The 25,299-nt window shown below is 46.7% G+C and overlaps 1 protein-coding gene across 4 annotated transcripts in view; it reads left to right on the top strand.

Moving 5' to 3' along the window:
- PIK3CB (phosphatidylinositol-4,5-bisphosphate 3-kinase catalytic subunit beta) overlaps positions 1-25,299 on the top strand; it is a 1,042,661-nt gene that overhangs the window by 579,349 nt on the left and 438,013 nt on the right. For all 4 annotated transcript variants that reach the window (XM_069213799.1, XM_069213795.1, XM_069213796.1 and 1 more), the window contains one exon: positions 3,378-3,623. In XM_069213799.1, coding sequence (XP_069069900.1) covers positions 3,378-3,623 — 246 coding nt within the window. The remainder of the gene's footprint in view (positions 1-3,377; positions 3,624-25,299) is intronic.

Here is a 25,299-nt window from a genome sequence, read left to right as displayed (position 1 = left end):
GCTAGATTGTGAGGTAAATTTCTGAATTTGGCCTAGGTGGCTTAATGTCACCTTGAAACTGTTTTAGGTATGCATGTCTGCAACAATCAGATTCTGCATAATGTATTATAACTCGGTTATTCCTTTTTAAGTATTAGAAATAACACGTTTTCATTGCCGAATTAAGTTACCCAGTTTAATTACTTTGTAAGAATTAAAATCCGATTTGCCAAATGGCTGGGAGATGGATATGGTGCAGAGTTTTAAGATGTATGTATGCCTGTTTAGTTGTGGTCTAGAGACCCCTGTACTTGTTTTTGAAGCATCATATAATAATAAATAAAAATACATACATATATTCACACACGGATCGGCTTTGGATCAGCCGTCTTCAGCTGTATCCTTTTCAAATGTTTCCACCAGAGCGTCATTTGCAGAAATAAGTGCCAGTGCCCACTCCTTTTCAGAAGCTTACTGACCGTACGTCCGATTGTCATAGATGACAAATAACAAGGGTGCCTTAATCGTGGTTCTTCCTCATACTTCTTTAATAAATCACTAGACACTTCCTGCCTCTTCATCTCGCTCCTGTAGGTTATTCTTCATCCTGTTTTCTTTTTTTGCCACCGGTTTTAGTCATTTGTGTTTTTCTTTCTCATTTTGGATCAAAGTTTGATCATGTAAAATGAGTCCCAGTGCCTACATGTGAATGCTTGTGTGCCCCACGTGCACCCACCGGCTAAAACTAAGCACTGTTTCAACTAACCACAGCAAATACCATAGAGGAATGGGTCAGCCATGTTTGTCCATTGGCTTTCTTTAACTGAGTGTGATGGCATTGCACACTGATAACGCATGCATTATCTACCTAACATGTAATTTACTTTATTGCCGGGTCTTACTCGCCGTACTTGTTCTTTTTTGTTGTGAAAGCACAGCCAGTTTTTTCGCTGTAAATACAGGAAGAGGCACTGTAGTGTGTAATTTTCACTTTCCCCTAGTACTCAGCTATAGAGATCAGAGTTTCACGTGAGCCTATGTCTTCGGCAAGTTCTGGTCTCTACAGTGACTGCTTGGTAGGATTGTTCACTGAGATAAACCCTTGCTGCTGATAACCAGTTGGAACTGCAGCTAAGGTTGGAATCCTGGCAAAGCCTCTCACTTCACAATTCTACGGTCGATAAATTTAGTATCATTAGATTGTGTAATGCCAATAGTTAGTTGTAGTGCTTAAAAGCAGCAAATATTTGAAGTCCTATATAAACACGCGTTATTTGATTATTATGATTACTTTGATTATTATTAAACATACAAAGGTTGCCACAGGACCGGGGAATGCAAATGTAAGCTTAGTTTCTTAAAGCACTCATGAAGCTTTCAGGAAAAATACATTCTTCACTAATTGCTGCATTCCCTATGGAGATACACTGCCAAGACGTAAGTCTTTAGTTTCATTTGTTGTGAAAAGGGGGCATGAAGTTTATTAAAAACTAATGTTTAACTTCAAGAAGAGTTTCCTTTGTAGGAAAACTGTTAATATGAACGATGCCTGTAGCTGTCAGTTACTTTATTCCACTGACGTTGATAAGAGTAGTGAATAGATAAAGGCCCAGGCAGCGGATATCTCCGTTGGCCTGCCCACGCTTTCTTGATTTAACCCGTGAGCCTGTGCAATCTTATGCCTATCTATGAATCACCACAGAAGGATTTTTTTTGTATATAGTGCTTATTCACCTCAAGCTTATCTATTTTCCACTGTTTATAAGTGATGAAAAAAATACAAAAAATGCACCCCTCCCCAAGAGAAGCTTTTCAGTTAAAAAAAAAAAATACATAAATATGTATGTTTGTAAGAATCAGCGTACCACCTCACAAGAAATGGTGTAAGATGCATTTAAATAGTCTTATCGGGCATTATTAATTTCTGAATATGATATTGGCAGAAGAAATAGCCAAGTAGAAAAGTTAAAGCTTGAAAGCCAGGTCAGAAGAACATACAAGACTGTCGTGCTGCACGACACATACAAAATTAAATAGCCTTCGAAAAATCTAAAACCGTTTAACTGGAGTATTACTAAATTATTTTGTTACTAACTCAACATACCTTCAAAAAGTAAATGAAGAGAGCAACTGCGCAGTCAAATTTATGGCCTGGCAAACTTAGCGGGCGGAGGGTTGGGGGGCGGGGAATGGACGACCCAAATTATTTTGAGCATTTTAACATGTCTGAAATCTGGAACTTGTGTTTTTTATCCCAGAGCAACTAAATAGGATTTTATGGAGCACTATAAGCAACATATAGCTATGCCCATGTAGTTGATCAGAATAAATGAAGAGTTTTCGCTTAATTTATTTTTTCCTGGCTAGTGCCAGAATATATTGCTTGATTATTAAAACCATTTATGATGCAAGAATTAGAAATAGTGCTGATATTTTATCAGGAGGAATACGTTTTTAAGTTAACTGAGAACATTGAATCAAAAAGCAAGAAATTAGAAACAGTACTTGATGTAGGGTAAAGCACACAAGCATATTGTTAAATATCTCTATTGAATGGGAGAAAGACAGGAATATATTGGGTTATCGTAAGTATGGGCTAAAATCAATGAGCTTAATAGCTCTGTTCTAGCGGGTGAATTTTTTAAAAAATACAGTTTTATTCGAAGTGAGTGATTTATGCATCCCATCTTAAACAAAATTCATCCAAATCGCCCAGTAAATTGTTTTAGCTGTGAATCTTCAGATGCTGCTAATTTGTCACATGTTGTTTGGAAGTGGCCTAGATTGTCATTTGTGTCTCTCCATATTTGACTGTTTTGAAAATGTTTTTTCAATTCAACTTTCCCAAAATGGGATACTTCTTTTGCTAGGTTATCCAGTGCAGGGAGGAACTCACTCAAAAGGTAATTTATCTCAATGTTGGTGGCACACTCACTAATGTTACAAACATGGATGACCAAATTAATTCTGTCATTTATAGATTGGTTAAGGGAAATGTGTAGAGTACCCGAACATGAAGCAGCGTATGCAAAACGGATTGGGTATACTCAGAATCATTTATAATTATGGGATGAATTGTTTGTTTACTTTAACGCATAATTGCTAGTTGATATTTTAATTTTGTGTAAAATATCATGTTATTGGTTAATAAGTAAATGCAAAATGTGATTTTAATTGTTTTTGCAAAATAATGTGTAACTGCTAATATTTGTTTTATTAAAAATATCAACTTTTTATTCTTAGCTCATTTTTAGATACAAGTGATTATACAGAGGTGTTATGTTTATCAAATTTTGTGATGTAATCATGTGATGCCAGTTCAATGTACTTCTGCTAAAAAACAAATAAAAAAACATAAAAAGTAGTAATACCACTCTTTTGCCTTGCCTTTGGCTCAGGTTCGGGCTGGTCTCTTCCATGGTACTGAGCCTCTTTGTGAACCTGTGGAGAGCTCAGAGAGGCTGCCTCGGAGTGGCGACCAGGACTGGAATGAGAGCCTTCAGTTTGATATCAATGTCTGTGACCTGCCAAGGATGGCAAGGCTCTGCTTTGCAGTTTATGCTGTGGTGGATAAAGTGAAGACTAGGAGGCCACCCAAGACTCCCAATTCCCGATATCAAACCATCAGGAAATCTGGCAAAGTGGTAATGCTATAGCAAAATATATACTTTTATCTGACAGATTTTCTTGAATAGTTTTTTATAAACCAGGTGTACATGAAGAAGAATTCACCACATTTAGACAATTATACAAGGGCATTTATAACATGAAATAAGGCTTTTGACTGATATTGAAGAGCGAGAGCTCGATGGTGGTATAAGGAAGGCTGCCAACCAATTTGTGTCTCACCTTGTCATGTGCATTGCGCCAGTCTCTAAAGAGTTTTAGGCATGACCTGACTAGAGATTGGTTACCCTTTGGAAGCCTTCCAGATCATGAGGGTAGCCTCTTGAGAACTCCTAATTGTCTTCGTGCCGAGGGAAATAAGTGAAATATGCTCACTTACACTCCCTACGTTTTGCTCATATCAGCAGCTGTGATTGCAGTTCTTCTTTCTGTTTTGCTCCTTTCCCATAAAATATTTAGCATTAGGCAGTGTGGTGGCCTTTAGGAGATTAAATACGTTTGTGTCAAGTAGATCCTGCATTCACTCTGCCATTGGAATCAAGTCAGACATGGCTGATGAGCCTGTGTCAGGGCGAAACCTGTCCTAGGTTGCTTGTATTTCGGTTCAGAAATGACCTGGCTTGGCACTTGGGGCTGGACTATTCCCATTCAATGGCAGCTACAGCAAATAGAAAGTGGTGGGTCAGGGGACAATAATAATAAAGGGACTTACCTGACGCAGATGCTGCCGGCCCGCCTCTGTGCTCCTCTGCTTCCGGTAGTCCTTGGGCCACACAGTACAGTCTCCCAGAGTCCCCACCTGAATACAGGCGCTGCGATCATGCTATTACCAAGCATGAGAAGCATCAGGATTGGTCTGAGCAGGCGGGTTTGATGCTTGCTCAGGGACTGGGAACCTGGCCTTTTCTCCACCCGGCTGTGCAACACAGCTGGGTTGGAGAAATACAAGTGTGCATGTCTGTTTGGCCGGCCTAAGACAACTGGGCCAAACTGACATGCACGCTTACAGGTGCCCACCACTCCTCCTCCCTGCCTCTGTCCAGGAGGATGGCCCGCCCTAGACTCACTTCGGCTGTCAGTGAAAAATAAAATGATAATAAAATTGTTTTATTTTAATTTTATTTTTTTATCTTATATCTGCTGGCTTCGGGGGGGGGAAGAGGAGGGCAATGCTCCTCCGCCATTACGGAGGAGCCACCACTGTTCCCATTGCAACAGAATCAAGAATGATTTGCATATGGCTGGGTCCAAACTAAGGTGGCATGGTGTAGGAGGCTGGACTGGCTTGTAGTAAGTACCAAGGGGTACTTGCACCTTGCACCAGGCCCAGTTATCCCTTATTAGTGTATAGGGTGTCTAGCAGCTTAGGCTGATAGATAATGGTAGCTTAGCAGAGCAGCTCAGGCTGAACTAGGAGACGTGTGAAGCTACTACAGTACCACTTAGTGTCATATGCACAATATCATAAGAAAACACAATACACAGTTATACTAAAAATAAAGGTACTTTATTTTTATGACAATATGCCAAAGTATCTTAGAGTGTACCCTCAGTGAGAGGATAGGAAATATACACAAGATATATATACACAATAGCAAAAATATGCAGTATAGTCTTAGAAAACAGTGCAAACAATGTATAGTTACAATAGGATGCAATGGGGAAACATAGGGATAGGGGCAACACAAACCATATATTCCAAAAGTGGAATGCGAACCACGAATGGACCCCAAACCTATGTGACCTTGTAGAGGGTCGCTGGGACTATTAGAAAATAGTGAGAGTTAGAAAAATAACCCTCCCCAAGACCCTGAAAAGTGAGTGCAAAGTGCACTAAAGTTCCCCTAGGGACAAAGAAGTCATGTTAGAGGAATAATGCAGGAAAGACACAAACCAGCAATGCAACAACTGTGGATTTCCAATCTAGGGTACCTGTGGAACAAGGGGACCAAGTCCAAAAGTCACAAGCAAGTCGGAGATGGGCAGATGCCCAGGAAATGCCAGCTGCGGGTGCAAAGAAGCTTCTACTGGACAGAAGAAGCTGAGGTTTCTGCAGGAACGAAAAGGGCTAGAGACTTCCCCTTTGGTGGACGGATCCCTCTCGCCTTGGAGAGTCGTGCAGAAGTGTTTTCCCGCCGGAAGGACGCCAACAAGCCTTGCTAGTCGCAAATCGTGCGTTTGGCGTTTTTGGACGCTGCTGGGGCCCAGGAGGGACCAGGACGTCGCAAATTGGACCTGAAGAGAGAGGGGACGTCGAGCAAGACAAAGAGCCCTCACTGAAGCAGGTAGCACCCGGAGAAGTGCCAGAAACAGGCACTACGAGGATGCGTGAAACGGTGCTCGCCGAAGTTGCACAAAGGAGTCCCACGTCGCCGGAGACCAACTTAGAAAGTCGTGCAATGCAGGTTAGAGTGCCGTGGACCCAGGCGTGGCTGTGCACAAAGGATTTCCGCCGGAAGTGCACAGGGGCCGGAGTAGCTGCAAAGTCGCGGTTCCCAGCAATGCAGCCCAGCGAGGTGAGGCAAGGACTTACCTCCACCAAACTTGGACTGAAGAGTCACTGGACTGTGGGGGTCACTTGGACAGAGTCGCTGGATTCGAGGGACCTCGCTCGTCGTGCTGAGAGGAGACCCAAGGGACCGGTATTGCAGCTTTTTGGTGCCTGCGGTTGCAAGGGGAAGATTCCGTCGACCCACGGGAGATTTCTTCGGAGCTTCTGGTGCAGAGAGGAGGCAGGCTACCCCCACAGCATGCACAAGCAGGAAAACAGTCGAGAAGGCGGCAGGATCAGCGTTACAGAGTTGCAGTAGTCGTCTTTGCTACTATGTTGCAGGTTTGCAGGCTTCCAGCGCGGTCAGCAGTCGATTCCTTATCAGAAGGTGAAGAGGGAGATGCAGAGGAACTCGGATGAGCTCTTGCATTCGTTATCTGAAGTTTCCCCAGAGACAGAGACCCTAAATAGCCAGAAAAGAGGGTTTGGCTACCTAGGAGAGAGGATAGGCTACTAACACCTGAAGGAGCCTATCAGCAGGAGTCTCTGACGTCACCTGGTGGCACTGGCCACTCAGAGCAGTCCAGTGTGCCAGCAGCACCTCTGTTTCCAAGATGGCAGAGGTCTGGAGCACACTGGAGGAGCTCTGGACACCTCCCAGGGGAGGTGCAGGTCAGGGGAGTGGTCACTCCCCTTTCCTTTGTCCAGTTTCGCGCCAGAGCAGGGGCTAAGGGATCCCTGAACCGGTGTAGACTGGCTTATGCAGAATTGGGCACCTCTGTGCCCAACAAAGCATTTCCAGAGGCTGGGGGAGGCTACGCCTCCCCTGCCTTCACACCATTTTCCAAAGGGAGAGGGTGTCACACCCTCTCTCAGAGGAAGTTCTTTGTTCTGCCATCCTGGGCCAGGCCTGGCTGGACCCCAGGAGGGCAGATGCCTGTCTGAGGGGTTGGCAGCAGCAGCAGCTGCAGTGAAACCCCAGGAAGGGCAGTTTGGCAGTACCAGGGTCTGTGCTACAGACCACTGGGATCATGGGATTGTGCCAACTATGCCAGGATGGCATAGAGGGGGCAATTCCATGATCATAGACATGTTACATGGCCATTTTCGGAGTTACCATTGTGAAGCTACATATAGGTAGTGACCTATATGTAGTGCACGCGTGTAATGGTGTCCCCGCACTCACAAAGTTCAGTGAATTGGCTCTGAACAATGTGGGGGCACCTTGGCTAGTGCCAGGGTGCCCACACACTAAGTAACTTTGCACCTAACCTTTACCAGGTAAAGGTTAGACATATAGGTGACTTATAAGTTACTTAAGTGCAGTGTAAAATGGCTGTGAAATAACGTGGACGTTATTTCACTCAGGCTGCAGTGGCAGGCCTGTGTAAGAATTGTCAGAGCTCCCTATGGGTGGCAAAAGAAATGCTGCAGCCCATGTGGGTTCTCCTGGAACCCCAATACCCTGGGTACCTCAGTACCATATACTAGGGAATTATAAGGGTGTTCCAGTAAGCCAATGTAAATTGGTAAAAATGGTCACTAGCCTGTTAGTGACAAGTTGGAAAGAAATGAGAGAGCATAACCACTGAGGTTCTGATTAGCAGAGCCTCAGTGAGACAGTTAGTCACTACACAGGTAACACATTCAGGCACACTTATGAGCACTGGGGCCCTGGGTTACCAGGGTCCCAGTGACACATACAACTAAAACAACATATATACAGTGAAAAATGGGGGTAACATGCCAGGCAAGATGGTACTTTCCTACACATGGTGGGTGAAAATCGATGGATTGGGATGCGGCCCGAGTGATTGCCAGTGGCTGAGATTAACTCAGACATTTCATCCATCACTTTGTTATTGGTTAAGTATGATTCATGTTATTGCCATAGATACCGAGCCTGATCTTTTCATGTAACAAACAATGCTCTTTTGTCTAGATTTAGGCTATGCTGATACTGCAGTCGAGGCAATGTAAAAAATGTGCCACACATACAACATTTGCGCGCACACACACACACATTCTCTCTTTTTTCTTTTTTTCTTTCTCCTTCTTTCTTTCTCCATCTTTCTTCTCGCTGAATTTATTGTGCCTGGTGCTCAAACCAAATGGATTGATATAGGGGGCACAAAGTTATAATGTCTAGTTTGTTCTGTGGATAAATAGACAATAAATCACTTGGAAGGGAGGGGCTGAAGAAGTTTGGTACACACAGCCAATCAATGCTGCTTTAACAAGTCTGATAACCATGAGACATCTGAAATGGCTTGTGTTGGGTGGAGGAAACCCGAGACAACCCCCAGGACGAGCCTCAATGTTCCATTGATTAAAAGAAAAAAACAGACTTGGGGTGGTCTCTCTGAGCTGCTATTGGCTGTAGGTCTCGGCTTGACAAACAACAGTTTCTTCCTGCCTTCCCCTAGGAGCACACTGTTAACTAGGAGCTATGAAGTTGCTGCACCAGTGAAGGGTAAAATCTCAGCTCCCAAGAGTGTCTGGTATGGGGTTGGAGTGTGTGGAGTAAAGGGGGCCTCGCACTAACACTTGGGCCCTGGCTGTAATCTTTTTTTAGGTCGAAGCTGTGCTGTCTGATTTGCTAACAACATCTTGCGGATATTCGGAACGCTTCTCTGGGAATGCGTTCTACCCATTGCTTACCATTCGCTTTGTGGTCACCTCCACTTTCAGGTCCAGACCAACCCGAATGCCACCCTCCATGGCACCCTCATCTACAGACCTCCCGGACCCCGTCCCCGTCAACGAATCCTTAGCTGCGTTTATCGCATACCACACTCTCACGTCAACGGACTACATCCTCTTCTGCAACCTCCATTTCCACCTGGACAGCCTCAACGACCACAACACTTCATCCCAAATTGAGAACCTCACCACCATTCGACTCAAACAACTGGTCACCTCTGCAACCCACTCAGCAGGACACACGCTCAACCCCATCTTCTCAGCTAGCAACATTTCCTTCACTCACACCTCCGAACTACATTGGACCGGCCACCGCTGCGTCCATTTCTCCTTCACCTGACCCACTGAACACCACCGTGCCCACCACAACCCAGGCAGAAGGAGAAACAAGCTTTCCAAAGACAAACTTGCCACCGTCCTCTGCAAAACACCACCACTGACCTCCATGGACACCAAAACATTGGCACGCAACTTCCACCTATGGATCTCTGACTGCGCTAAAGCACTGGCTCTTCTCAAGAAACCCTCTGACAAGCAGCCCAGCGAGAAAGCCAGCTGGTTCTCCCCCACCCTGCTAGAGTCCAAGCAACTGCAGATGGCTCGAGAGAAGATGGAGGAGCAGGAAGATCCCGGCTGACCCCACAGCCTTTAAAACAGCCCTCACCACACACCACCACCTCATCAGAGCTACTAAGAAAACTATCAGACGGGGATCTTAGACATCTGCGACACCTTTGCAACCCAGGACCCACCCACACCACCTGCGACCACTGCACCCAAATGCTCCAGTTCTCAACTGACCCTGCTGAACTGGTACCACCCTCACCACTGATGGCACCCTAAGGATCATGAAAACCATCCACTCTGGAGCCCCCTTGGACCCCTGCCCCACCACATCTTTAACCGAGCCAGCACCACGATTGCGCCTTAACTCTGCTCCACCATCTACTGATCCATTCCGACACTTTCCTTGAAGACTGGAAACAGGCATAAATCAACCCCTGCTGAAAAATCCCTCTGTCAACCAGACAGACCTAAAAGATTACAGACCAGTCTTCTCTTCCCAGCCAGAGTCATTGAGAAAGCCATCAATGCCCAACTCGCCAAATTCATCCAAACTAACCTCACCCTGGACTTCTCCCAGTCAGGCTTCAGAAGCAACCGCAGCACAGATACAGCACTCCTCGCCGCAACAGACAGCATCCGCACTCTCCTTGACCAAGGCGAAACCACAGTGTCATCCTCCTGGACCTTTCTGCTGCTTTTGACATGACTCTGGCATACAGGGTAAAGCCATAGAGCTTATTCTGTCCCCCCACGATGAAGCTACTGCCGCTAAGAGCAACTTTACAACAGGATTAAGGCAGTCGCTGTCTGGATGAAGGACAGCTACCTCAAACTCAACTCTGACAAAACCGAAGTCCTCATACTGGGCACACCATACCCTCCGCCTAGGAAGACTCCTGGTGGCCTGCAGCGCTCTGAATCCCCCCTCCCCCACCTCCCACACCCACTGACCACGCACAGAACATCTGCATCATCCTTGACTTGTCTCTCTCAGTGAACCTCCAAATCAGTGCTGTCTCCTCCTACTTCCACACGCTCCGCCTGCTTTGGAAGATTTTCAAGTGGATCCCCACCTAGTGTTCGTCAGCAACAGGTGTTCGTCAGCAACAGGCTTGACTACGGCAGTGCACTCCACGTCGGCACCACCCAAAAACTCCAAAAGAAATTGCAGAGAATCCAGAACGCCTTGGCCAAACTTATCCTGAACATCAAGAGTTGAGAACCCACTTAGATCAATTTTCTGAAGATTGTTTGAAGATTTTTCTAAGAATATTGATAACACAATTAGGTGGACTATTGTTTTTCTGTTATTTTGTTCAAAGCTGTTGATTGATTCTAAGCTTATAATTGTGCTGATGAAAACATGAGAGAACAGCCGACACGTGTTTCGCCCCATGTGGTGCATTCACCTAGGGCTTTTTCAAGGCTGCAGGTAGTAAATAAGAGAAAATCAGAAAGGATTAATCAAGTTCAACAAAAAGGTGTCCGTGAGAACCATGCAAAGGTGCACCCCGTTGTGCAAAATCTAAGTATGTAATAAGAAGTGAAAGAGAAAGAAAACCATGAAAATGGTGTTGATTAGTGAAGAAAGTAATAGGTTTTATATCTAATTCATACCTAGTTAAGGTGTATAGATATAGCTATCCATTACAATGTGTGTTTAAGGATAATTAGCCAAATGAAATATCAAAGAATGAGAGAAATAATGAGAGAATTCAATTTTGGACCAATAATGGGAGATCCAGAGCCCAAAAAGAGAAGTAAGGAGACTGCTGGCACTGCAAGGTTTATAAAGTAACCGTCGTGAATTAGTAAAGTGAAGTCATCATGTAAACTATATTTCAGAAATATCATACCATTATAATATTCATCGTTTTAGGTTTATTTTGTAATTGTTGGAAATCTGAACATAATGATTAAAACGTTCATTAAGTAGCCAGATTATGCAAATGAATCATTAGTATGATGAGACTAAGCCCGTCAAATCGATATATATCCTAAGAAAGTTCTACACCAAATCGCTAATATTTGACAAAAGGCCATAATGAATCAAAACTTATAAATTGACAAACTACTGCAAGATATATATACATGAGTATAATATAAGTAGAACCGTTCCCCAGATTGAGAAAAAGGAGGTATATACGGTAAATTGATCTCAGTGGGGTCTCAACTCTTGTAATCTTTGAGGACTATTTACCCTGGGGAAAACTGGTACAAACCCCCCACTTGATTGCCCACTGTCTTAACTCATAACTTTGGGCATTTGTCAATGGAAAGGAGCATTGGACCTTGACCATTTATATTTGATCTTATCCTGAACATCGCCTGCCACAGCCACATCTCTGGTCATCTGAGAGACCTTCACTGGCTCCTGATCAACAAAAGAATCACCTTCAAGCTCCTCACACATGCCTACAAGGCCCTCCACAACATCAGACTTGCATACCTCAACCACTGCCTCGCCATCTACAAACCCACCAGACATCGCTGCTCCAGCCACATGGCCCTGGCCACTATCTCAAGTGTCCACAAGATCTTGGCTTGAGGAAGATCCTTCTACCTTGCTGCCCAGACCTGGAACTCTTTACTACTACATTTCAGGCAATCACCCTCACTGCCTCAATTCAGGAAGGATCTCAAGACCTGGCTCTTCAACTGAACTGCACCTGAAACCACCCCCACTTAGCCACCCAGCGCCTTAAGACCCTAGCGGGTGATTAGGTGCGCTCTACACGAACGATTGATTGATTACCTCACATTTGTGTGCTTTCCAGTTCTGGCTCAATTTGTTTAAGGCTCTCCAGTTTGAGTTCCCCCCCTTTCCATTCCCCAAACCGTATTCACTGTACTCTTCCACCAGTACTGGATTTCTGTAAACAGGCCTTTACATCTTGTTCTTAAGTTGCCACATTTGCCGTGCATTCAAAGACAGACGTCAAATGTCAGGCACTCTTTCCGGGAGTTAGAAGTCACAGAAAGAAAAGCAAACTGCAAAGTGAGAGAGTTTTTGACAATCATTCTGGCTGCTGCGGGATATGCTTGAGGAAAGCTGTAAGATGTTGTTTTTTTTCTAGCACACAAAATGTATAAGTCTGTATATTAACTTTGCAGAAGTTTTATACAATATCAGAATTAGAAAAGTACAAATGAAGCAAATTTTTTGTAAATTTGAAGTGTGGTGTAAACCAATATTTTAAAATGATCAAAACAAATCAATACACTAGATGACATTTCCACTCATTATTGTATATGCGCTGGTTGCTTTTATCAGTAAAACTGTGTCTGTGCAAATGTAATAGTGATTTCAATTGAACATGTTTTGTCTGTAATGACTCTACACCTTTCTACTCTAAACCTCTCTACTTTATGCCAATGCCCTCTACCCACACTACTCTACTATGCACCACTCCACTCGACACCACCCCACGCTACACCACTTTACTCTGCAACACTGCATTTTATGCCACTGAACTTTAAACCAATGCACTCTACTCTGTACTAGCCCACTCTGTGCCAGTGCATTCTGTGCAGATCGACTCTACACCACTCTAATCTGCTCTGCACTCTACGCCTTTCTACAGTGCATCACTCCACCCTACTCTGAAACAACCTACTCAACGCCACTGCACTCTACGCCTCTTTACTCAAAACCTATTCACACTATGCTAGTATACTATACTCAGCAATGCTTTATGCCACTGTACTTTATGCTACTGCACTCTACACCACTCTACTATATGCCACTGCTCTCTATGCCATTCTAGTCTGCACCACTCTATGCCACTGCACAGCATACCAATGCACTCTCTGCCAATTTACTATACACCACAGCAGTTTGATAGTTTAGTCTGCAACACTGCATTTTCTGCCACTGTAATGTACACCACTCTTTGCACCACTACACCCTCTGCCACTGCATTCCACTCTGCACCACTCTACGCCACTCTGCACTCAAAGCCAATGCACTGTGTGCTGCTCCACTCTGCGCTGCATTGCTCCACTCAACGCCAGTCCACTCTAAAACACTCTGCCACCGAACTCTACTCTGAAACAATCTACACCACTTTATTTCACTTTGCACAATTCCACTTTATGCTACTGCAATCTACTCTGCACCATTCCACTCTGTCCTACACCATTCCACTCTGTCATTGCACTCAGCCCAACACACTCTATGCCACTTTACTGAAAGCCAATAAACTCTGCGCCACTGCACTGTTCGCTGATCTACTCTGTTCCACTGCACTGTACTCCACTATAACCTACAACACTCTGCTCCATGCCACTGCACTGTATGCCAGAGTGTTCTACACCATTTCACTCTGCCACCTTACTCTGCACCACTGTACGCCACTGCACACTACATAATTGAACTCTATGCCACTGTACTCTACACAATTCCATTCTACACTACTACTCTCCACCACTGAACTCTCCACTCCGCGCCAGTCCACTCTACTCTGCGCCATTGCACTCTGCAACACTCTGCTCTGCAACACTCCATGCCAACGAACTCTGACACTCTGCACCATTGTGCTCTGACACTCTGCACCATTGTGCTCTGACACTCTGCACCATTGTGCTCTGACACTCTGCACCATTGTGCTCTGACACTCTGCACCATTGTGCTCTGACACTCTGCACCATTGTGCTCTGACACTCTGCACCATTGTGCTCTGACACTCTGCACCATTGTGCTCTGACACTCTGCACCATTGTGCTCTGACACTCTGCACCATTGTGCTCTGACACTCTGCACCATTGTGCTCTGACACTCTGCACCATTGTGCTCTGACACTCTGCAGCATTGTGCTCTGACACTCTGCAGCATTGTGCTCTGACACTCTGCAGCATTGTGCTCTGACACTCTGCAGCATTGTGCTCTGACACTCTGCACCACTCTACTCTGACACTCTGCACCACTCTACTCTGACACTCTGCACCACTCTACTCTGACACTCTGCACCACTCTACTCTGACACTCTGCACCACTCTACTCTGACACTCTGCACCACTCTACTCTGACACTCTGCACCACTCTACTCTGACACTCTGCACCACTCTACTCTGACACTCTGCACCACTCTACTCTGACACTCTGCACCACTCTACTCTGACACTCTGCACCACTCTACTCTGACACTCTGCACCACTCTACTCTGACACTCTGCACCACTCTACTCTGACACTCTGCACCACTCTACTCTGACACACTGCACCGCTCAAGTCTGGCCACTCTGCTCTATGACACTTTACTCTATTAAACTCTGCTCCAACCAGACATTCTGCATCACTCCATGCCACTATGTGCTGCTCCATGCCACTCTACAAAGCTCTACACAACTCTGTCTCTGCCACTTTACTCCATTCTGTTCTACGACACACTACTCCACACCACTCCATAACACTGCACTCTACATACACCACTGTCTTTTACCCACCTAACTTTGAGCCGTGCTGAACAGCAACCATTCTGGTGTACAACATGGCTGAAACATATTGATAAAGTCAATAGCTCTTGCATAGATGAGACCTATTGGCTTTGCAGATGCTTGTTTTTCTTGCCACCGTACCATTCGTGTTTGCCCCTTGGTCCCCTCCTCCACCCTGCTTCTCTACTCCTAATATACCAATACCTCCTGTCCATCAGGCCTTCCCTCATTGATATCATCCCTGCACCTTGTGCTACTGACCTATGCACTTAGCTCACCCAGGCAGGTCCCGAAAATTCTTCACACTCACTTGATTTGGCAAGCCGTTTCTTTTATGGACGTGACTTGATTGGGGCACTCTCGCCCTGTGTGAAGAGGACCGCCAGCTGCCCTGAATACATTTCAGAGCTCAGCAGTATTTCTTGATAGGTGACTACTCAACGAGTGCTCCCCTATTGCAGTGCTAGTCTGTGTATAGGTAACACAGTCCAACCTTTGCTGAAACACCAGTAGAGCGGCACATGCACAGCAAAGATGGCATTCATTTCCGAAATTAGTTTGCTAGAAGATACTGCATGGTTACCTATTTAAAACTAGTTGTGATCAAAGAAAGCCTCTACCAACAATGAAGATATTTCCCTAAGTGCACCACACGGACATTTGCGATTCAAAAACTGGAGTAAACTTGTGAGATTCAGTAAGTATTGAGTCACTTGGAGTGGGTGGTGCGTCATCTCGCTGAAGTGAATAGAGAACAACTAATATTTTGGGAGTTAGAATTTCAGGTTAGGAAACCTGAAGTATAGGATGCTTTCTTTATAAATGATGAGGGCAACACTTAGTCAGGGAATTGAAGTTACTGAGTGACATTCAACGTGGATGGTGTTTCCACACACAACCCATTCTTCCCACCAACTCTCTCCTTATCTTTAATCCACTTATGCATGCAAAAGTCTATATCATTAGGGCCACTGAGATTACTGGGGCGTAGATACGCTGAGACGTAATGTCTGATCTGGTTTGCCTCATTGTGTGTTTGCAGGCTGTGCTTCCTGAGAGCTTGTGTGTGTGTATGTGCGTGTTTGTGTATACGTACCCTGGGGAGGGGTGTGTGTATGTGCCCACTGCAGGATGTGAGTTTGCGCACGGGTAGGTGTGTAGATGTCTGTAGAGTATGTCTGTCTTTCAATGGGATGTGTTGGACAGAGGGTTGGAATGTGTGCATGGTAGATGTAATTTCTTGAGTTTGTCTGTGTAGGGGGTCTTTCCAGGATCTAGTTTGTCATACAGAATTGATGTGTGTGCGTGCCATAATGGGTATGTTTCACTTTGAAGGGTGTGTGCGTCTGCAATAGTCCTTCTGTGTTGCTGCAGAGATTGAGCTTCTGAGCGTGTTTATCTTGTGTGTGTGTGGAGGGGGGGTTTCTGTGTGTATGAATGAATGCATGATTGTCTGGACCACCTGGGACATCTTAAGGAATTTGAAGGCCCTGGGCCAAACGTATTTTGGTGGTTCCTGTTGGGAACAAATTTGAATTTATGATCCAGTTTCAGCTCTTTGGCCAGGTCACTGATAGTGCACAGACACACTCGCCCAAACTCTAAATGCGTTTACATCTGATATTTAGGGATAGTGACGGGTCTTTTAATATTTTAACACAGCAGCAGCACAGTAAATAATACTTCAAGTTATCTCTGACACCCTGCCATTTCTCATATGTGATGTCCTGTTTTGATCTAAAAGTAACTTTTTTATGGATGTTGTATGAAACCTAAACACGACATTTTTCTGCAGAATGTCCACAATATACTCACACATCACCCACAGTAAAAATAAATTACAGGCAAACAGTATTTAAAACAATCTGTTCAAAAATTATTCAAGGTCACTAGGGCAAGACTCTGTAGAACAGAGCTGACTGTATTGGGAGAGGGGGGGGGACCCCTGAAAGGCTTTGGGCCCTAGGCCAGAGCCTACTTTGCCCATGCCTTAAAACATGTGTGCTGAGCACTTCCTGGCCTCTCCGCCTTATAGTGATCTTTAGGCTCTGAACCTCAAACTGCGCTCTCTGAAGATTCTGCCTTCACTTCAGCAACACCCACACCATGAGTGAAAGAAGAAAGGACAAAAAAGCTACAAAGATGACAGAAAAGATGAGAAATTAATACATGAATGACATAAAAACAAGAGTGGAAAAAATTAAAAAAGATAATAGCCAGGGTGGCATCTGTATATGACCCGCAACGTCATATCCGGTGACCACCCGGAGTGTGTGCAGTACATAAATGCCATTAACATAAATTGGCCTAACATGGTTTTAAAAATAATTTGAAAAGAGTGTTAAAAATAACATCACTTAGTTTGTCAGGCAATTTCTTTGGCTCTGGACCGTAATATTTGCACACGGTTTCCTGAAAATTTGCACATATTTACTTCAAATGCATTGCAGAAGCTTCAACTAAGAAGCTACACAGCATTAGTGCTTAAGACCTGTGTACCTGGGTTCAGTGTTAAGTTCTGTAGCCAAAACTTCTTGTGTGGTTTTCATGTTTAATTTACAATAATGCTGTTGTGCTGTGAATGTCTCTTTTGACGGGTATTTCTGACCCCAGATTCCTCACCTTTCAAATTCCTCCAGGCACAGCCTGGTTTCAGAACATTTCCTTAATTTGCTCCTGTGTACCATCGGTCTCTGCAGCGACATTGCATTGCCTCTGGAAATGGTTGCATGTGGTGGATTTTAGTCACTACCCCTGCACACTGTCAGTTACGTTGTTTCCATGCCATACAAAACAGATCTGGAGTGCTGCTCAAAAACCTTTTCTGATTCCAAGATCGTTGTCTTCACATAACAGTTTCTCTTGATGACCAGTGCATTCAGACTGTGTCATGACTGCAGGATGCATAAGTTGATCAGGGATCTGCATAACGTCTGCCAGTGGTATCAAAACGTATGACTTGAAGTCCAGCGACAAATATTCATTGATGCACCCAGAAGCCATCAGTGAGAGGGAAGTGAAACTGTACATGAAACAGGGCAGATAGAGCTCTAAGGAGTAGACTGACTCCCATTTCAAGGCATGGGGCTGCTTCCGTTCCAGATTCTGGTCCTGTTCCAAATCAGACATGTCCTGCCGTAAACACAAGCAGGACTACTCTCAATCCGGTCGCCCTTACTTTAGGGAAAATGACCGACTCCACCCTCATCGTCCGAATCAGAGTACATCTCCAGGCTGTACCTGGCATGCCCCAAGTTTCCTGCATCGTTGTTGACCCTGCAGTAAGTATAGGACTTTAAAGAGGTATCTGATAGAGACTTCTAGTTGCAAATTCCTTACCTTAGAATTTCCCCCCAGGCGTCAGACTGGATCTGTGGGCGTTGTTGGCGTCGTGGTCGGCGTGATGACATCGGGAGTAGTACATAGACGCCGCCCTCGTGCAGTGACGTCAGTTCTTTTCTTTATGCGCCAAGCGCTGATCTGGGGAATGAGCTACCCTGTCTATTTTGTGGTCGAATTTGACCGTTTTGTCGAGTTTTTTCTGTGCATCTTTGGTGTGTCGAATGTCCCCAAAGACCGGGTTCAAGCCATGCGAGGACTGTCATCGGAAGATGTCGGTGATTGATCCTCATCGGGTTTGTCTGTGGTGTCTTGAGCGCGACCACGACCCGAAGTCGTGCTCCGAGTGCCGAGCCATGCACCTGAAGGCTTTGAGGGAGCAGTCCCTAAAGCTAATGGTGGCCCGTCACTCGACTCCGCATAGGTCCCGGTCTCGTTCTAGAGAAAGGTCTCGAGATTGGTCGAGGAGTCATCACCACTCATCTTCTTCTAAATCCACGGGTCAAAGTGAGAAGAAGTCGAAAAAGTTCCATCGCTCTCTGACTTCACCCAGTCGCTCGGCCAGCACGACGCGGGAATAGCGCCCACCCACTAGGCCTCCATTCTCGGAGCCTGCATCTGGGTCGGCTCCGCGCTTCCCAGAGTTTCCCGGAGCCGGCGCGACCCCTGCCAAACTTAGAGTATCAGGAGGCCATGCGCCTGATATTTGGGCGGGGCCGACCCCGTTACGCCGCCTTAGGGCCCAAGGGGTTCGGCTGAGGGGCCTTCAGGTTCTGCGCCAGCGGCTTCAGCCCTGGCCACCTAGGCCACCCACGGATCCGTGCGCGGATCCACACCGGTGGCGGTCGCACCCTTGAGACCTTCCTCGACGCCGGGTCAATTATCGGCACTCCTGACGTCGAGTGGTGCCCACTATTGATGTCGACCCGATGACTCGGAGTCGAAGCGGCGTCAACCGATGCCGCCTTCAGCTTCAATGAGGCTTATTCGCCCCATGTCGGATTCGGACCCTTTTTCTTATGGGTATGAATATGGGGAGGAATTGGAGGGGTCCCTGGACCCTTATGAATGCCAGGATGACCCTAGTATGGACTGGGCTCAGGAACTCGGCGAAGCCAGTGGTCTGGATACTTCTTCTGACACTGGCTACGGCAATGGGAGCAACTTGTGGTATGGTGGTCAGTAGGGCAGCTGAGGTCCTTGGTCTCAAGCTTCCCACTGTAGTGTTCAGGTCTAATCTCCTGATGGAGGTGCTTCAGCCTGGGGCATCTACTGCAGAACCCCTTTTACCTTTTAATGAAGCCCTCACTGATGTCCTTTTGGGTACATGGTCCAAACCCAACACAGGGGCTCCTGTGAATAGGACTATCGCAAGCCGCCATTGGCCTGCTCCGAATGACCCTAAATTCCTGTCCCAACACCCCACGCCAGAGAGTCTTGTTATCTAGGCTTCCTGTTCTTCAGGCACATTCCCTTCCGCACCTCGGGATAGGTAATCCAAAAGGTTGGAACAGTTTGGCAAGAAGTTGTTTCTTCCTCCAGTCTCGTGCTGCAGTCTGTGAAGACCACATGCCTTTAGGGCCGCTGAACCCACTCTTTGTGGGATACAGTTGTTTAAGTCCTGCCGCAGATACTGGAGGAGGCCGGTACTGTCGTGTCCCAAGCTGTGAACGATGGGAGAGATGCGGCAAAGTTCTCAATCCGTTGTGGGCTGGACCCAACCAACTCTCTGGGCAGATCGGTTGCTACGACAGTGGCCTTACGGCGCCACGCCTGGTTACGTAATTCTGTTTTTGCAGGTGATGTCCAACAGTCACTCATGGGCATGTCCTTTGATTGCACCCGTCTCTTTGGAGACAAATCCGTCTCGGCCTTGGAGAGATTCAAAATTCCTGGGCTACAGCTCGGTCCCTCGGTCTTTCCTTGGCCCCTCACCCACCACAGTCCGCTTTCCGCCCCTTTCGTGGCCACGGAAGGGGCTCCCTGTCGGGTACTCCACACAGCCCCTGTGCCGCGCAAGCTGGCCAGCCTATGCATGGCCGAGGACGCGGAATCCCACGTGGCCATAGGACAGGGAACCAGAGGTCTGTCCAGTCCACCTATGCCCCCGCCACAGCCTCCAAACCCTCCTAGTCCGTCCCCTCACTCCCGCCCATTTGGTAGCACGATTTGCCATCACCTGCCGCACTGGGAACATATCACCACGGACAAGTGGGTTTTGCAGATCGTTCAAAAGGGCTACTCCCTCCCTTTCGAACCTGCTCCACCACCCATGCCACCATTCTTCAATCACCTTCCAGAGGATCATTTGACACTTCTCTGCCGGGAAGTCGCAGCTCTCTTGGCCAAGGGAGCTATAGAAAAGGTCTCTGTGCCAGAAGTAGGTAGTGGTTGTTATTCCCGCTACTTTCTGATACTAAAGAAGGACGAGGGCTTACGTCCTATCCTAGACCTTCGGGACCTAAACTACTTCCTCAAGAAGGAGAAATTCAAAATGCTCACCCTGGCTCAGGTTCTGTCTACCTTGGACCCAGGAGACTGGATGGTAGCGTTGGACTTGCAGGACGCTTATTTCCACATCCCCATCCTGCCTGCCCACAGACGTTACCTACGATTCGTGGTAGGTCACGAGCACTTTCAGTTTACCGTGCTCCCCTTCGGCCTTACCAGCGCCCCTTGGGTGTTCACAAAAGTGATGGCGGTGGTTGCAGCTCATCTGCGCACGTTAGGGGTTTCAGTCTTCCCCTACCTCGACGACTGGCTGTTGAAGGCGGACTCGCCCCAGAAAGTTGTCTCCCACATTCAGACTACGGCGAAGCTCCTGCACACGCTGGGGTTCGCTATCAACGTGCCGAAGTCACACCTGACACCCTCTCAGTCTCGCTCCCTTTTATCTGAGCAGTTCTGGACACAGTGCAGTTTCGGGCTTATCCTCCTGATAAACGAGTCCAAGGCATTCAGGCTATGATTCCGATCTTTCGGCCTCGTCTTGGGTTTCGGTGAGACTGACTCTGAGGCTGCTGGGCCTCTTGGCCTCCTGCATCCTGCTAGTAACACATGCCAGATGGCATATGCAGGCTCTGCAGTGGGACCTGAAGTTACAGTGGGCGCAGCATCAGGGGAATCTCTCTGACCTGGTCCAGATCTCAGAGGGAACTGCAAAAGACCTGCAGTGGTGGCTTTCGAATCCAAATTGGGTCCATGGCAGATCCCGCTCCCTTCCCCAACCAGATCGCTCCATAGTGACAGATGCATCACTTCTGGGTTGGGGTGGCCACATGGGAGAGGCGGAGATCAGAGGCTTCTGGTCTCAGGTGGAGTCGGGGGTCTATATAAATCTGCTGAAGCTACGGGCGATCAGGCTTGCGTTGAAAGCATTCCTTCCCTCTCTCAAAGAGAAAGTAGTGCAGGTGTTCACGGACAATACTACCGCCATGTGGTACTCCAAAAACAGGACAGAGTAGGGTCTTGGACCCTGTGTCAGGAGGCACTACACCTCTGGACATGACTGGAACATCAGGGCATTACCCTGATGGTTCAACATCTGGCAGGCTCCTTCAACGCCAGAGCGGGCGAACTCAGCTGTCGAGGCACAGCCGATCACGAATGGCGTCTCCATCTGGAGGTGCGCAAGGTCTCTCAACAGTGGGGAGAGCCTTGGTTAGATCTGTTCACCTCCGCAGAGAACGCGCAATGTCAACTGTTTTGCACGTTGGAGTTTCCAAGGCGGCACTCGCTCGGAGACGCTTTTCGTATCGAGTGGAACTCCGGCCTCCTTTACTCCTTCCCGCTTATCCCTCTTCTGCCCAGAGTTCTCAAGAAGATGAGGAACGACCGGGCCCAAGTCATCTTGGTGTCTCCGGACTGGGCACGGGAAGAGTATGGTATCCAGGGCTATTGAGCATGTCCATCGATCCCCCACTCAGACTGCCTCTTCGGGCAGATCTTCTGTCGCAGCAACAGGGGACAGATTGAGCGGCTGCAGTTGGCAGCTTGTGCCCTTCCACCCGAGGTCTACAGTGTTATCTTGGCAGCCGGGCATCCATCCACCTAAACGGTGTACGCCTGTCGGAATAAATTTGTGGCATGGTGTACCAGCAAATCTGTTGATCCCCTTTCCGCCCCTCTAACTGAGGTTCTTCTGTTCATTATTTCTTTGGCCCAGCAGGGCTCTGCTTTGGGCACCCTTAAAGGGTATTTATCTGCTGTTTCAGCCTTTCTTAGGCTACTTGATCAGCCCTTGCTCTTTAAACCTCCTAGTGTGAGTAGATTCCTCAAAGGGCTCACCCATTTATTTCCTCCCACTCCATTTTTCATGCCTCAGTGGGACCTTAATCTTGTACTTACTTACTTGATGAGTACCCCCTTTGAGCCAATGCATAATTGTCCCTTGCGGCTCCTCTCCTTCAAAAGTGTCTTTCTAGTCGCTATCACCTCTGCTTGAGGGGTGAGTGAGCTTCAGGCTCTTTCCTCAAAACCTCCATACTTGTCTGTGCACCCTGACAAAGTCGTGCTGCGCACTAGGGCTTCCTTCTTTCCTAAGGTGGTTACACCCTTTCATGTAGGCCAGTCCATCACTCTGCCTACTTTCTATGCACCCTCACATCCTTCCCATGAGGAGGAGAGACTCCACCATCTAGACCCAAAAAGAGCATTGGCTTTATACCTCAATCGTACTAAAGATTTCCAGGTGGACGATCAACTCTTCGTTAGGTATGTGGGTGCGAAAAAAGGGAAGGCGGTGCAAAAGTGTACCATCTCTCAATAGGTGCTTCTTTGCATCAAAATGTGCTACGCTTTGGCCAAAAAGCAACTTCCTGAAGGCTTGCGTGCTCATTCCACCAGAGCAACTGCTGCTTCCACTGCGTTAGCACATGTAGTTCCTGTCCTTGATATCTGCTAGGGAGCTACATGGGCGTCCCTGCGCATGTTTGCTAAGCACTGCTGTCTGGACAGTCCGGTCCGGCGGGATGGCTATTTTGGTTGTTGGGCCGTGCAGGACTTCCTAGTATGATCTTGATTTGCATTCCACCACCGAGGATGGCATTGCTTGGGTATCTATTCTAAGGTAAGGAATATGCAACTAGAAGTCTCTATCAGATGTACAAGTTACTTACTTTCGGTAACGAAATATCTGGTAGAGACATATTCTAGTTGCAGATTCCTTACCACCCACTCATTCTCCCTGCTTGCGAGCTGATTTCTATGGACAGGGATTCCCACTTTCAGGTCCTTAGCTCTGGCGCATCAATCTGTGTTCTTACTGGCTCTGTGCTTTAGCGTGGAAAGTCGTTAAAAGAAACTGACATCACTGCGTGAGGCCGGCATCTATGTACTACTCCGACGTTATCACGGCGACCACAACATCAACGACGCCCGCAGAGTTGACCAACGCCACCTGCCGATCCACAAGGGTATTGCTCAAAGAAAAATCTCCGGATCCAGTCTGACGGTTGGGGGGGAAATTCTAAGGTAAGGAATATGCAACTAGAATATGCCTCTACCAGATATTTCATTACCGAAGCTAAGTAACTTGTACTTTGCTGCAACGTTTCAGACAGTGCTGGTTTTTGGGCCCCTTGAAATCACAGGGACACCTTGTAAGATTGCTGATGACCGTAACGTGCAGACCACGACTTGGGAGGAGTCCCAGGCAGTTCCACTCCAACTCCATTGCTACAAAACCCTGTTTGGATTGGATTCAGATGCCATCCAGGCGCTCCAAAACATCCCACATTGCAACAATGATGATGAGGAGTTGGATAATTTACTGAACCTCTTTACATAGATGCTATCCTATGTTTAAATTTACAGAATGCCAGTAATGTGGATACTTCTCAACAGAAAGAATTGGAAAACCCATAGAGGCCCCCTTGACATGAGTGCCACTTTTGTAGTGGTAGTGCACAAGACTGCATAAGTGTTTGAAATTCAGCTATCTACAGTATAGAACAACAGACCCCTATTGATGATGATCTTGCAGCCGGGACCTACTATGTCAGAGCCCTTGCTGCCTTTTTAAAAAGCTTTGACAGAGACATTGATAATAATGACTTAGTGACAGGTGTGCTCAGCTCCGTCAGTAATTTTCACACACACCCCACACTGTTTCACCAGAGTGGAATCCAAGCAGATACACATGTTTAGGAGGACAGACTTCTTATCTGCTAGCTTGGCTTTGAGGTCCCTTAACGCTGAATGCCTTTTGGGACAGTATATCGATTTCCTTGGGATATGACCAGCAAGATCTTGCCTGCAGTTCCCCAGGAAGTCCGAAATGCTTTTTCTGAAACAATTCATGATGGACAGGACAGAGTACCGAGAGCCAGTCTAGGTACTATGGACTGTGTGGGTTGTGCCATGGACACTGGTGTGCTAATTAGGCATCATGACAGATCTGCTTCAGAGGTTTTTCTAGTCATGTGCAGGTGCCCCTAATGGTTAGCTATTGTGTTGGCTCCATGCTTTTTGAGGACAAAGTTGATTCTGCATTGGAGCGCTTCAATTCCACTAGTAATGTGGAAATTTCATAGTATATTCTTAGGGTCTCGTCTATCCCCAAAGTCAGTCTTTGCAGCCTGTCTTTGTAGCCTGTAGAGCCTTTTTGTGGTTCCAGAAGACGTGGTGGCAGAGGCTGTGGTAACCAGCAAGGACAGGAGGCCTCTTCCTCTTAGTCACCTTGCCTGCCATGACTGCAGCCAAGCAGTTTTAATGCTCCCTTCCATTGTCAAGCATGGCTGGCAGGGGGCAGAAATAATTTTTACTTGTCCAGATGACATGCATTTATCTCAGACTGTGGCTGGTTGTTAAATATTGTCACACTCTTGCCTGTAAATCAACTCCTCCTCCTGTCCAACCTTTTTCTGTTCTGACGTCAGCAGATCATGCTTCCATCCACGCCCAGTAAGTTTAATCCCTGCTAGCCAGATGAGTCACAGAGTTCCAATAGTAGAGAAGGGCGGGGGTAATATTCCCTATACTTTTTGAAATCCAAAAAGGAGAGCAGGCTTGTTCTGATGTTAGACCTTTAGTTTTGGAACATCTTCCTTTGGAAGGACAACTTCAAGATGTAGACCTTTCCACATCCAGTCCCCCAGCTCCTTGCTACCATGGACCTGGGGGACTGGATGGTGTTTTTGTACTTGTAGGATGCACACA

The sequence above is a fragment of the Pleurodeles waltl genome, chromosome 11, assembly GCF_031143425.1.
Source record: "Pleurodeles waltl isolate 20211129_DDA chromosome 11, aPleWal1.hap1.20221129, whole genome shotgun sequence".
Classification (NCBI taxonomy): Eukaryota; Metazoa; Chordata; class Amphibia; order Caudata; family Salamandridae; genus Pleurodeles; species Pleurodeles waltl.
The sequence above is the reverse complement of the archived record's forward strand: the minus strand, read 5'-3'. Positions and strand labels throughout refer to the sequence as shown.